At 41.0% G+C, this 14,574-nt stretch overlaps 1 protein-coding gene across 2 annotated transcripts in view; it reads left to right on the top strand.

Moving 5' to 3' along the window:
* appa (amyloid beta (A4) precursor protein a) overlaps positions 1 to 11,321 on the top strand; it is a 29,269-nt gene extending 17,948 nt beyond the window's left edge. Inside the window, exons 7-17 of one of the 2 annotated variants that reach the window (XM_061715448.1) lie at positions 124 to 291; positions 2,807 to 2,940; positions 3,664 to 3,738; positions 3,837 to 3,995; positions 4,084 to 4,212; positions 4,319 to 4,418; positions 5,766 to 5,978; positions 6,061 to 6,114; positions 7,147 to 7,238; positions 8,367 to 8,513; positions 8,737 to 11,321. In XM_061715448.1, coding sequence (XP_061571432.1) covers positions 124 to 291; positions 2,807 to 2,940; positions 3,664 to 3,738; positions 3,837 to 3,995; positions 4,084 to 4,212; positions 4,319 to 4,418; positions 5,766 to 5,978; positions 6,061 to 6,114; positions 7,147 to 7,238; positions 8,367 to 8,513; positions 8,737 to 8,838 — 1,373 coding nt within the window. In that variant the 3' untranslated portion in view covers positions 8,839 to 11,321. The remainder of the gene's footprint in view (positions 1 to 123; positions 292 to 2,806; positions 2,941 to 3,663; positions 3,739 to 3,836; positions 3,996 to 4,083; positions 4,213 to 4,318; positions 4,419 to 5,765; positions 5,979 to 6,060; positions 6,115 to 7,146; positions 7,239 to 8,366; positions 8,514 to 8,736) is intronic. The other variant, XM_061715449.1, reaches the window with a different exon arrangement.
* Positions 11,322 to 14,574: the final 3,253 nt, after the last annotated feature.

The raw sequence follows: 14,574 nt of genomic DNA, 5'->3' as shown, positions 1-14,574 counted from the left end.
GTCCTTGAATTAAGTGGCATATTTTCTAGTTGAGATCTGACTCTGGGTGGAAACATCACAAATTAGGCTGATTACTATCTTTATTTATTTTTTTATGATGAGTATGTATGTGTGTCTTCCAAGATGTGTGCTGGGCCAATGCAGAGACCGGCCCGTGCCGGGCCATGCTGCCCCGCTGGTACTTTAACCGCCAGGAGGGCCGCTGCGTTCAGTTTATCTACGGCGGCTGCGGAGGCAACAGGAATAACTTTGAGTCACAGGAGTACTGCCTGTCTGTCTGCAGCAGCGTCAGTAAGTCCAGCCGACAGCAGCTAACCCCCACCAGCAGGTCACCCGTCTGACTGCCTGCTTGTCCTGAAACTTTCACTTTTACTCACCGTCTCCTTTCTGTACGGGGTGTGGAAAATTAACAGCTGCTCACAAGGCTTCTCAGTGTGTTTGTTTCTCCTCTGGGTGCTTCTTTTTTTCTTCTCGACCTTTCAGTTCTATTTCTGGCTAACATACTTATTCCTCACAGTCTTTCTGCGTGACTGTTATGGAAATGTTTGCACCAAAACCAGATTTCTTTCCCTCTATACTTTGAACCTCTCTCTTTCAACAACAAACTCTCCTGCATGTGGTTTTGAAAGCGTTTTCATATTGGCAACATATTTAAACGCTGGTTTTGTTCAAACCGAGCGGCATGAATAATAAACGTCTTACCACATGGGTCCTCTTAGACCAGATACCCAATTTTCCTTTCTAATTCTGTTCTGAAGTGGATTGCACGCAGGGAAATGCTCAGATTACTGGTTATAAAAGCTCATTTTTATATACGTGTCAGAGGCTGAAAAGCATTCCTCCCATCGCCATGGTTACAGTTGAACTGCCCTGTAGAGCATGTAGGATAAGTATCATAATTCCTGTGATTACAGCTACTTCAGGCCATCATCTTATGTATATTAGTTTAGTGTGAATATGAGCTGTGAAATCACCCAGGCAGAAATTATTTTTGCAATAATCCACGCTTCAATGCGCATTAGCCCTTATAGCTTTTGACGTGTTGCAAACCTGCTCTTATTACTTCCATCTTCATCACCGAGGAAATACTCTCGTTAATTCTTTCAATTCACTGAAATCATATGTCGGATTACCCGAGTGTAATTTTGTGAAAATGAAAGATTCTCTATGCGGTGGTAAGGGGAGCAGCTCATCAATGCAACATTACGCGGTCTGGGAGCTCTCTACCTGCCCGTGATGACTGATTATCAGCGGTGTCTCAGGAAATGATTGCTCACAGATCTTTCCACCTTTCTAACCTGCCGAACTATCCGAGGATCTTAATAAAGGCAACTCGGGGTGGAAAAAAAACATTTACTGCGCGTGTTGATGTTAGACGTGACTTGATAGGGTTTCACATAGTAACTCAATCCTGGATTTTCCCAAATATTTCCCCCTGCAGTTTCTCATTCCCATGTGTGCATCTGCAAGCACAGATGGGGGTTGTTTTCTTTCATTTTTTTATTTTCTAGACCAGAAAGTAAGTGTTTGCCTCTGGTGCTCATCTCAGCGTCTGAGGTTCAGTGATCCTGCTCGATATGTGTGCACTCTTCTCAGTCTGCCCTGCAGCAGAGAGGAGTCATGTTTTCTCCATCTCCCTGTATTCTGATCTGATTTCACCCCTGTATCGGAGCGGGTGTCTGTGCACGTGTCCGTGCAGGGCCGTCACATCACATGCACACACGTGGTCATTCAGCAGTGCCGTTGCAACCAGTGCTGTTTAGTTAGCTGGTAGAGTAAATATCAAGTCTCTGGTTCCGGTAGCGTTTTTTGGGATACTGCTGAGTCAGTATTTGCTCAGTTGATGGGAGGTTTTGCAATTCTGAAAGTAAGTACAGAGAGAAGCACATCGTGATTCAGCTCAGATTTCTGTCAACAAACCAAGAATTAGCTCTCATTTGTTTCAGCTGCAGGCTCAGATTCTAACAAACTATTATTTTCAGTGGCATAACAAAATTGTTTACATGCCTGAACACAAACTCCTCCAATAGTCCACTGAACCCTTTAACAGTAATGATTAAAGATGATTTGAATTTAAAAGCTGACACAATAAATCCAGCACAGATGCAGTTCTCACAAAAAGAACAAAGCTACACTTGTTTTTGTCTATAAATTAATTATTTTGTTACTTGTTGCATCGTTGAGTAACATTTGAAGAATTTCCATTATCTCTCAAAATGTTTCCCTTTTGTCCGTGCCCTTTTTTTAAAGGATGTCAGCGATAGCGGAGCACTCGTCTCTGTTGTTTTAGTGTTGCGTGCAGTCACGCGCCTCTCAGACGTAACCAATTCCACATGATGCGCGACCTTCACGCCTCCACGCGCGGGGCCAAACACTTTTGATGGCATGTTTTTGAAAGATGATTAACTTTCCACTGATTCTTTTTTCCAACTTTCACGCGGTAACTGATTGGATTTATTTCTGGCAGGTGAGGTTTGTCCGCCTGAGCCTGCAGAAAACGTTCCAGTGTTAGTAGCTCGGCCGGAGCGGACCATCACAAATGAGAAAAGGGCCTTTGTGTTTTCTCTCTCGAGCACTTCTGAAACATTCACTCGTTTGCTTTTAGAAGGTGCAGACTTCTCGCTATCTGGTTTCCTTCCTCACTTGAGCTCACACTAACCCCATTAACCCGTCTCGGACTCCCGTGTTTGTGTGTGCAGTTGCAGTCGCTCCCGGCTCTACCGGAAAAGTGTGCCGTAACGAGATCCTCACCCAAGCTTTTCTCACCTCTCTCTCTCTCCTTTACGTTTCTTTTTTTTTTGTACAGTACCCACAGCCACACCCAGCTCCCCAGATGCCGTGGACCACTATCTGGAGACTCCTGCTGACGAAAACGAGCACGCCCACTTCCAGAAGGCCAAGGAGAGTCTGGAGGCCAAGCACCGCGAGAGGATGTCCCAGGTAATGATGGAGAGGGACAGAAGAGAAGGAATGAAGGGGGATGATTGTGGATTCTTTGTTTTAATAAATAACACATGTCGGGTAATGACGGTATCTGTGTAAAGAACAAAAAGGCCTTTTTTTTTATTAGCAGGGAGAGCACAAAGAGAGGCTAAGAATAGACGACGGAGGGGGGAGAAGTGTGGCAGGGAAATCGAAAAGATGTGTTTGTTAATCCCCCCGGGTGAGCCGGCTGAGGCATTTCAACTTTAATTGTCTTCTTCAATCAACCGTCGTCCTCTCAGACAGCGATCCAGATGGTCCGCTGCTATGTCAGTTTTCAAACCCAGACTACAAACCTGATACGCAGTGAGACTGCAGGAGTTGGTGCACTAATCCATCTAGGTCTGTTTGTGCAAGAGGAACTACAAGCTCACCGTCACCTTTAGTTTACACGGATGGAGTTTCCTCTTAAAGATACTTCCAGAGAAATAGAGGAATTTATAAAAACAAATCTCCCCAGTGAGTCATAGCGGGGGGAAATTGGGGGGGGATGTCATTTCGCTGAAAGCACTTGAACTGAGCGAAAAGGGAACAGAAACTGTTTATGACTTCATTACTGTACTGCAACTTGACAGAGCACAGAAATGTTAGGCTTTTTAACTCCCTGATGTTGATGTTCTGGCGTTAAAAAGTGATATTGGTAGGAACGAGCTGAAAGCGGCTCTGAATGTTTCCCTGCAGGTGATGAGGGAGTGGGAGGAGGCCGAGAGGGAGGCCAAGAATCTTCCCCGTGCCGACAAGAAAGCTGTTATCCAAGTAAGAGGGGCATTTAAATATTTACCAGAATAAAACTGTATCAGCTCAAATGTCTTTGTTCTCCGCTTGACGCATTAAAATCTGGTACATGGGTGCAGCGTTTCCAGGAGAAGGTGGAGTCTCTGGAGCAGGAGGCGGCCAGCGAGCGCCAGCAGCTGGTGGAGACCCACATGGCCCGCGTGGAGACCCTGCTCAACGACCGGCGCCGGCTGGCCCTGGAGAGCTACCTGACGGCGCTGCAGCAGGACCCGCCCAGGGTGCGATGACCTGATGCACGTCGGGTATTAAAGTTCCAGCTCATGATACGGGGATCATCATCTTCCTGTCTCGTTCACTGTTTTCCAGCCCCGTCACGTCTTCAGCCTCCTGAAGAAGTACGTGCGCGCTGAGCAGAAGGACAGGCAGCACACCCTCAAACACTTCGAACATGTCCGCATGGTGGATCCCAAGAAGGCAGCTCAGATCAGACCCCAGGTAGCATCCTGCTCTCTGACACTTCACCTCCAGTCTGGCAGGAACTGCATCCTTGGCAGTCCTTTCATCTAATAAGAGGAGATTAAGCTGTTATCTTTCTTCATAGGTGCTGACCCATCTGCGTGTGATTGAGGAGCGCATGAACCAGTCCCTGGGACTCCTCTACAAGGTCCCCGGCGTGGCTGACGACATCCAGGACCAAGTTGGTGAGTTCTTCCTTCTCAAAAGCTTCGTTCTTGGTTTGTGACAGGAGACATGAATGTTTGATGCTCATTGTTATCACTTAAGGAAACTGCAGGGATCTCAAAAAAGAGAACTTTCTGTGCAGATAGACACACATTCTGTTTTATTTATGTGTTTTTCTACATTTGTGAGCGCTGGGTGCAGCTGAAGAGCTGTTTGTTTTTCCTGGATTCCAGTAAAGATGTTAATGCAAAATCTTATCACAGCATCTGTATTGGGGTTTTTTTTTAATGCAGGCAGATGTTTTCTTAACCTTCACATGGAGTTTTTAGTGCCCAATCTTCACCAGGTAGTTAGTAATGTGTAAAACCACAGCTGAAAGTGGAGGTGAACAGCAGCTGGGTTCAGAAATGACTGCGCCTGGTACAGGATTACATTTTTAGGTTTAGCTTGACAGATGTGTGTTTTAGAAAACCATCCGTCCCCTTCACAAGATGCATCTTGAGCTGCCTTACAATCAGGGCAGTTCTGGGATAAAACAGACATGAAAAACAGAGCAAAGATGGATAAAAGAAGAAAAAATGAATGACAAGATCAGCGTTGGAGGGGCTGAGGTGGTCACTGAGTTTGTATTTCATCACTGCAATGAAGAGCGAGGCTTGTACTTGGATGCCTGGGCGACGTTATCTCCCACCCACAGCACATCCGAGTCGATGCCAAGCCCCCACCCCGAACTTATCTAACCCTTGCCAGGAGGCGTTTCTGTGGAAACATGTAGATCGGGTTGTTGTGACCAGCTCTTGTTTTAAGGAGTCTGGATTCGTGAGAGATGGTAGAAAACTCACTCCCCTGATTGTGTTTACAGATTGAAGTGTCTAAATTAAATGCTCCAAATCTTAAAAAAAATATATACATGTTGTTGTTTTTTTCCCCCTTTTTCTCTCCCTCTGGTCAGGACATTGGACCGTTTGGCCTAATTCTTCTGTTCCGAGTAAAATGAAAGTGTTTGTGGGGAATATAAATCCCCCCTCCCTGCTGCCTCTGTGTTTTCAAGGGTTCTGTGAGATTGTTGGGTTTAGTCGTGGTGCGTGCGTCACACGGCCATCTGTGTCTTTCTCAGACCGTCACAGTCCATGCTGCTCGGTACAGAAGTGGCAACATCCACTTCTTGCTGTGCATCGATTAATAAGAAAAAACAGCTTTTCATTTATTCAGTCTGCTCCTTCTGATATGCAAATGATGTGTCAGCAGGTTTAGCACGTCTATAATATCTAAAGATTGCCATAACAGTTCAGGCATGACATTATAATCTGCAAAGTGTTCAATTCTGGGGTGTAATTGGATCAACTTTTCTGTCCTCCTGCATCCAGAGCTGCTGCAGCGGGAGCAGGCGGAGATGGCCCAGCAACTGGCGAACCTGCAGACAGACGTGAGGGTCAGCTACGGAAACGACGCCCTGATGCCCGACCAGGAGCTGGGAGACGGCCAGACCGACCTGTTGGCCCAAGAGGACTCCCTGGGACTCGGGGGAATCGGCTTCATCCACCCCGAGAGCTTCAACCAGCCCAACACCGAGAACCAGGGTACGCACCGAGACACCACGGAGACGCTGCTACACTCTGATTAGCAGACGTTTGAGAGTGAACTGTCTTCCCTTCTCTCTAGTTGAGCTCGTGGATTCTCGCCCCAGTCTGGACAGAGGTATTCCCACACGGCCAGGTGAGCGCCGTTACTCAGAAATCTGGATTATGTTCTTATCATATGCATCAATTTGCCTTAAAAATCTTTGACCTTGACAAAAGCATGTCAGCTGGCTCCCAACTGTAAAAGTGTTGCATCTTATCAGTATTTTGCATGTGCTTCACTTAGTCATGCACCCCCTAGTGGTCGTCATTAAAAGCCTGTTTTACATCATTACATTAGCTTTGTGAGTAACTGGTTGAAAATTGATTAATTTAACAGTTTACCTGTTATCTATGCCCTTTTCTAGAGTTCAGTCAGGAATTAGGAACTAACTAATAAACCTCGTTTTTTTTTTTTAATGGATTCAGTCAACTACACAGATCAATTAATTTAATATATGAAAATTATGTCACTAATGCCTTATACTTCTGCCTTTTATATGAAGTAAAATCAGACTGCACAAACATCATCGGTATCTTCTATAAATCAGTTGTTTTTGTTGGGGCTGTTAATTTATGAATATCTGTTTTTCTGCCTGTTATGTTCTCAAACCCAAACGTGTTTAATAAACTAATTTAGGCTGCTACATAGGACTTTCAACAGCAATTTCTTTTGTTAAAGCAGCTTTCATTTAATATACTGTATTTGATTGAGTTACTTGAGGTCTCTTCTTTAAAAGAAGATGCAAACCATTAATGGGATTGCTTTAAACTAGTCACCAGGGTTATGTTAAAATGGGGCTCCACTTGTCCTCCATATCGTTTCAAAATGTTTTGTCAGTATTTTCAGACTTAGTTGCAGCAAGAACTACTCCTCTAGGATCAATCCTTATCTCTTAGCTGCTTGGTATTGTGTTAACAGATACCAAAATACTCAAAACCAAAAAACTGCCAAAACATCTGCTTTTATAGAGGTGTGTTTATGGAGGGAGACAGTGCTAAATGTTTATTACCTTATACTAAAACCCGCTACAATCTGAGGATTTTTATGTTTTTTTTTTATACCCAGCATGAAAAACTGTTTAAAAGATGGGCTGTGTGTAATAAATGTATCTTTTCCTTGGCTTAGTGACTGGAAAGGAGATGGAAGCTCTTCCCGAGCTGCGAATGGAGCCAGATGATACACAGAGTACTGAATATGAAGTCCACCACCAGAAACTGGTAGGCACGCGCGCACCCAGACAGAACCGGTTCTGAAGCCGTGCAGACGTGCCGAGCCCTTTCAAATAAATTCAAGCGGGCAGATAGTCATAGATGAAAAGAAACGTGCGTAAAGATGCATTTAACTGCCACTTGCAAGCTTGCACTCTCCACTACGAGCACACGCACATCCATTTCTACGCTTTGTCCTCCTGATAAACTCCCAAGGTTGTCGCCATGGAGACGAGTGCCCATAGAAACAGCCACAATAATGCATGCGTCACACTTGCGTGGTCTACTCTCAAATCCACTATTCTTTGATTAAAGAGAAGTTTAATGCTGTTGGTATTTTTCTGCTCAACCACAGGTCGTTGCATCAAACATTAATATAATGTTTCTCAAAGCCTCGCTGTGCGTTCCATCATTAATCTCCTCCAGCGTTGTAATGCAGCACAAAAGAAAAAAAAAAACCTCAATCCCTTCTCAGTCAAATCCAAATCCACATATCTTATTCTTTTCACCTAAAGGTATTAATCTTTTAATCCACACGTTTTTATTATGTATCACATGTCTTGCATTTACAGTGTATCAAGGCCATCTCCTTAACCTGACTCTTTAATTCAATATTCACTGGAACCCCAATCAGAAGTTAAGCCCTCTGTCTTTGTGGCACAAAAACTACTGTCTGTATCAAGCACTGACGTTTTTTCTTATCAGATAATCTCATAAAAGATTCATTTTCTCTTCCTGCTTTTCTCTTACTTAACCACTCCAAAAAGGAAAAAAGTGAAAAATCCTTTGGTGATGATTTAATTGTTGGGGAGCTGAGTCATTCCCTGCATCACTAAGATTTCTGTAAATCATCTGAAAGTCACATGAAGATGTTATTTTTAGTAGAAAATGATTGTTTAGAAATAAGTTGCCCATGTGACACTTGTCATCTGTGTCAGATCTTTGTTCTCCAGCGCCAAAGCAGACGCTTTCAGTCTAAATGTGCTGTCATTACACATGGTGTGCACTTCTAAAGAGATTTAGGTGGAAATAGAAGTAAAAGAGATCATAACTTCTTTTTTTTTTTTTTTTTTTTTTTTTCTCTCAAATCGTCACATTTCAAACCATTGACCACCATCTGTCCTTCAACTCCCACAGGTCTTCTTCGCTGAGGATGTCGGCTCCAACAAGGGCGCCATCATCGGCCTGATGGTCGGAGGCGTCGTCATAGCAACGGTGATCGTCATCACTCTGGTGATGCTGAGGAAGAAGCAATACACCTCCATCCACCACGGAGTCATCGAGGTGGGAAAAGGCTGACCTTCTGTGTTTGTGATGGTGCTGTGTGCACAAATGTTGTGTGTTTGTGTAATGTGTCACAGACTAGACGTATCACTAAATGTAATTGGATCATTTAAATCATTTTGTTGGCTACTTGAAGAGCTTCAAAAAGGTCTTAATATGTAGATTGCTACACAAGTGTGTACATGTGTGTAACCGCCTCCGTCTCTCTCTGGCTGGCTTCCAGGTGGATGCTGCCGTCACCCCCGAGGAGCGCCACCTGTCCAAGATGCAGCAGAATGGTTATGAGAATCCAACCTACAAGTTCTTTGAGCAGATGCAGAACTGAGAAGAATGTCACATGAACACATAAACACACACATCATCATCATCATCTCCTCCCTCACATCACACACCTTCCCTCCCCCTCAACCGGTCCCCTGTCTCCAAAAAAAACAAAGAAAAGCAGTGTGGTAGATCATGGAGTGGCTGAAATAGTCAGCTACGAGCAGAAAGAGCGGCTGTAGTCAGGGTTTTATCATTTTTGCCTGGGCGGACACTGAGGCCGAGCCACTTTGCACCATGTTTGTTCACTTTATTGGAGCAAGACGTCTTTTTAATTAAAGAGGAGTTTTTAGAAGCTGCTCCGTCTGGGCCTGCTGATGTCTGGAAAAAGGCCCCGCCCATGGCATCGAAACAAACCCATACTTGGGTAAGAGCATTTTCTCCACACTGATTCAGGGCCAGTGTAAAAGTTTTTTTGTTTAGTTTTTTTTTTTAGCTTGGAATAGTTGTACATTTGGACTTTCGTAGGCAAAGCTGACCACTGATCAGTAGGGCTGCAAGTGCACGCTCATCTGGGCCTCATTTGCAAAAGCAAACGTTGCATGCAGAACCAATCACTCATCACTTTTACGTGTCGACATAATCAAATCCATACGTTATTCTTTGTAATGATTATACAATCAAGTAAAGACTTATGTCAAGCAACGTGATTTTAAAAATGAGGCTCAGCGTTTCCCCATCTACCGCACCACTGCTGCACTCTCCCTACGTCTACACTGGAGTATAAGTGAGCTTCCTCTCCTTCTCCATCCCTCCCTCCCTCCCATTTTTTTTTTTTTTTTTACCTTATTTTTAATTTTCTCCCTTTTTTGCACATTCTTATAACAGCTGGGCTGTGTTACGTCACACAAGGCTCTTAAGGATATCAGGAGATGCTGACAATAATGAACACGTTGGTGGCAACAGTAGTGACCATGTATTCTAAATGAGCTGTTTTTATTTTGGAGTTTTTCTCTTATTGTTTCCAGTTTTGTTTTACAAAAAAGAATGGAAAACATAGGAAAAAAAAAAGTAAACCAATGTAAAGTCCTTTTTTTAAATTACGTGTGATGTTACTGAAGTAATGCTGAAGTCTTAGCTGTTCTTATGTAGTGCATGACAACAATGACAACAGGATTTGGGGAAAAGAAAAAAAAAAAAAAAGAAAGCCAAGATCTTAACGCTGCTCTCTTGAGATCCTTTCTCACATATAGATTGTCATTCTAGCAAGATTGTACATTTAGTATCTTCTCGTGATCACGTGACTTCAAACGATGATGAAAAATATATATATAAGTCTAGGTGAACGGGCTCTGCTTTCAGATGTAAAGATGCACATTAAAAAAAAAGGATCTGTGTTTTTCGAATCTAAGTGTGTTCCTCCTTTCTGTTTTTGCTTTTTTTAATTTTATTTTTCAAACCTTGTCTCGTTCCTGAAGCGGCAGCGGGAGGTGGCTGGCTTCATCTAAGTGTTCATTCAGTTGAATATGTTGTGTTCAGTTTCCTCACGTGTAGAGGCGCTCAGAGGTCACTCCTGTTGATTTTTACTTCCTTCCTCAATTTATGTCACTGTATTGATTTTTTTTTTTTTTTTTTTTACTGAAAAGGCATGATGTAGGAGTGAAAGTTGAGAGGGGAATGTGGGGAATTCGAAATGAGGAACAGGTTAGGATCAATTCTGCACGTACATGTTTTTTTATTTTATTTTCAATCCATAAGACTGTCGCCTTTTTCTCCCCCCAACTCATTTAGCTTTTAGTTGACTGAACAGGTGGAGTGTTGAGGAAGAGGAGGGGGAAGGAGGAAATGACTTGCAGTTCCGGTTGGATAGCCAGCCAGCCAGGCAGGCAGTCAGTCTGCATCTATATATATATATATATATTAAAAAAAAAATCACTTCCCCCACACACCTCCCTGTCCCTCCTTCGCCTTTATCTTCAGGCAGGCTCCTCGCTCAAAGCTGCAGCGCAGGAGTCAACATTTATATATATATATATATATATATATATATATATATATATATATATATATATATATATATATATATATATATATATAATTAAAAAATATGCATACCATCAAGAGAGCTGACAGAAAGGTGTGTATGCGAGGAGATGGGCTGAAAACAGATGGCAGCAAGGTTGGCAGGAAATCTGACCTTCATCCTCACACAGGTTTTTCACCAACTCCACACTGCACTGAAAGAAATCTAGGGAGACTTCTCACGATGTTAATACAGTTTATGGGGATTTTTAAATCTTGAGAGAAAATGGTGAGTGAAATGTACATATCAGGGCTGCAGTGAGGTGTCTGGTTTTCAGAGGGTGCTCATTAGAAGCCCAACAGAGGGCAGTAGAGTAGAAGAGGAAGCAGGATTTTCTTTCTTTTTCTGTGGGTTATATATTGATTTTTGTTTTCCACTGTGTAATATTGTGCAGGCCATTTGCATTAACTGGAAAACGCTTTCTACACTGTATTCCATAATAAAGTTTTGAATGTACATACAAATCTGTCTTTCATTATTGTATTTTTTTTATTTTAATCCAACAATCCATGTTTACATGATATCAATTTTAAATACAAGATGGTTTATAACAGTGTTCCTATGGATTCATGCTCCCTGTGTCTTGATATACTGGATGTACTTAACTGAAATCAGTGGTTAAACTGAGTTTTAGTTCAGTTTTACTACCAATTCACAAAAAGAAAAAATACTATTTCACATCATAGAGAAAATAAGATCAGTACAAGTCAATTTCAGTCTAAATATATTCCACTCAGTTATAATCCATTAATATTACAGTTGAGTAATTCAGTTGAATTTATTCTGTTTATTTAAACCGGGAAACCACCTACATCAGACCCTGGAAAGGCAACCAGCTGACTGACTTTGCAACAGAAAAATACATATAATGGTTCAAAAAGCGGTTAAGAATCCAATCGAAAGACTTCACGTCCATTCGTGCTGTATTGGGGTGTTTGATGCTGCGTTCCATTTACCTCGGAAGTCGGAACTCGGAACTGGGAATGACGTCACAGCCGAGTTATCAGCGTTCCAGTTACAAAGTAGGTAAACAAGTTTGTAGTTCGCATATACCACATGAAAAATGTAAATTACACTATAGCAGCATATATATGCCGAACAATACTTCTTATACGACTGATTTAGTGTGACCAAAACTAGAATGAAGTGCTACGAATTTTTACAGAGCTCTCTTCTACTGTTTACAACCGGGGCAGCCATCTTGGAATGTGAACTCGGGGGTGGTGAAGACACTCCCACTTTCCCAGTGGGAAATCCCACTTCGAGGGGCGTTCCAGTTGAAAATTCCGACTGGGAACTGGGAAATCCCCAATTCCGAGGACAAATGGAACTCGGCATATGACCAGCCAGGCCCCTGAGCCGTATGTACTAGCACCAAAATAGTCTTTAATTGAAAGAAATGAACATTAATTATGTTTTTTTTTTATACATTTCTCTTTGGTTTACTCTGTATACATATGACTTTGTTTTTCTCCAATATCACCAATTCATAAAATACGCACAAAAGGACATAAAAATATTTCTGAAAAATGTCTCTTTTAATATGAGACCAACATTTTTTAACATTTTTCCTTTAACAACCTGTCGGAGTGGATTAAATGTTGAGTAATGATATAATAATAAGGAATGAAATCATTTGCTGTGTTTGTCACCAATGTATAAAAAAACACAAAAAATATTCAAGACATTCATAAATTATTCCTAACAATGTCTTATGATTGACTCATTCGCCAATATAAATTTACAACTGCATAATTTCAAAGCAGACAAAGTTTTGCGCCCCCCCAGAGATCTCTGGGGCCCCCCCATGGGGGTCACTGATCTAAATCATGTGATGAAGGTGCTCTTTGGTGGGAAAAAGGATGTCAAAAAAGAAGAAAAATCCAAGGCACTCTTCTTCAAATATAAAAAGCCTTTATTAGAAATGGCTATTTCATGTAGAAGATTAAAATAGTGGGTTACAGCCCACGCGTTTGGCCACAGCCTTCCTCAGGGTGTAACACTCTACACATTGATTCTCCTTAAATGCGATGATTGAAATCACCTGGGTAGGTGGGAGGACAATTGTAAACAAGAGAAATAACAGATAATGACCAATAAATGGCTCCAACAATTGTTAAACAATTACATAGTGGAAATAGGAGAAGAAATAACACTATCTGTAATGAAAAAAAGTTACAAAAAAGGACTGAAATCAATGTCTTCATTTAAACCTGGATAGATAGTGGCTTTCATTTGGTAAATATAAAAGGTCTCTCTCTGCAGAAGTAATTTGAGTCTGTCACCACCTCTAATGTTTTTTTTTAATACTTTCTAGGCCTTCAACCATAAGTGAACCTGGGTTTCTGTGATGTGCTTCAAAAAGGGGCTTAGCCATTGGGTAATCAAAATTTTCTTTTTCTAATAGTATACTTATGCTCAGAAACTCTGTCTTTCAAACGACGCTTAGTGCGGCCTATATAAAAACAACCACAGGTACAAGACAATCGGTAGACAACAAACATGGTATACAATTAATGATAATTGATGTCATAAACCTTGAATTGTTTACATTCTTTGATATTGGCACAATGTTTGCACAAGCCACATTTAAAAGTACCCTTAACTGGTCGATAAAGCCAAGTTTTTTTATCTGAAGCAGAGAGATGGCTAGAAAACCGTGGGCTGTAACCCACTTTTTTAATCTTCTACATGAAATAGCTATTTCTAATAAAGGCTTTTTATATTTGAAAAAGAGTGCCTTGGATTTTTCTTCTTTTCAGCATTTACTGGTGTCTGGACTTTTTAATCGAGTAGTGGTCGTAATGTCTGATCTTTGCCAGTGTATCAATTAAAAACATTTTTTTTACGTATATATTTTTTTTTGTATGAAAAATTTCAATTCCAGAAAATACAATAACATTAAAATAAATGGCAGACATCATTCAATAATATGAAACACAAACATACATAGGCATCATCATAGTCCAAAAAATATAAAATTGTTCTGTTCACAAAAAAACTACAATAAAGTGCAAGTAGTTCGTGAAATTAAACTAAATAATAAAAGGAAGGCAGTACATTCAGATATCAGTAAACATTTCTTTTATGAGGTTGACAGTGGTATTACATTTCTTGTTATTAATCAATTGTATTGTCTCAAAATACATTTTGAAATCAACTTTAAAGGAAACTAAGGATGGACAGGATTTGGAGAATTTTGCCTTATGAATGTGAAACTTTAAGTTGACCAATTGTTGAATTTTGTAATTTTGGTTTTCGTAATATAGTAAGATATCTTTAGCTTCTAATTTAATTACATTATTAGTTTGTATGTCAAAAATTTCTTCAAATTTTTTCCAGAAACGTACAATATGTTCACATTCATAAAACAAATGTATAATGGTCTCTTCGTCATGTTTACAAAATACACATCTGCTATCAATGTCTACAAATTTGGATATAAGTTGGTTGGTGGGGTAAATAAAATTTTATATTGGACTTCTTTTAATTTGTTTGAGATTGCAAATTTATAGGGAAGGAGCCACGCTGTTTTCCATTGAATGTCCGAAAAATGGGAGTTCCAAACAAATTTACCTCTTGGGGTTATTTTCCTTTTACTGTAGTAAAAGTAGTTTCTTATGTGTTTATTAGTGCACTTTTTTATTTCTAATATCTATACCGTCAACAAGAAGGGAGAGATCCTTCTCTTGTACTTCTGGCGTCTCAAAGTGACAC

The sequence above is a fragment of the Cololabis saira genome, chromosome 24, assembly GCF_033807715.1.
Source record: "Cololabis saira isolate AMF1-May2022 chromosome 24, fColSai1.1, whole genome shotgun sequence".
In the NCBI taxonomy this organism is placed as follows: Eukaryota; Metazoa; Chordata; class Actinopteri; order Beloniformes; family Belonidae; genus Cololabis; species Cololabis saira.
Note: the sequence above shows the minus strand (reverse complement) of the source record. Positions and strands in the feature narration are given on the sequence as shown.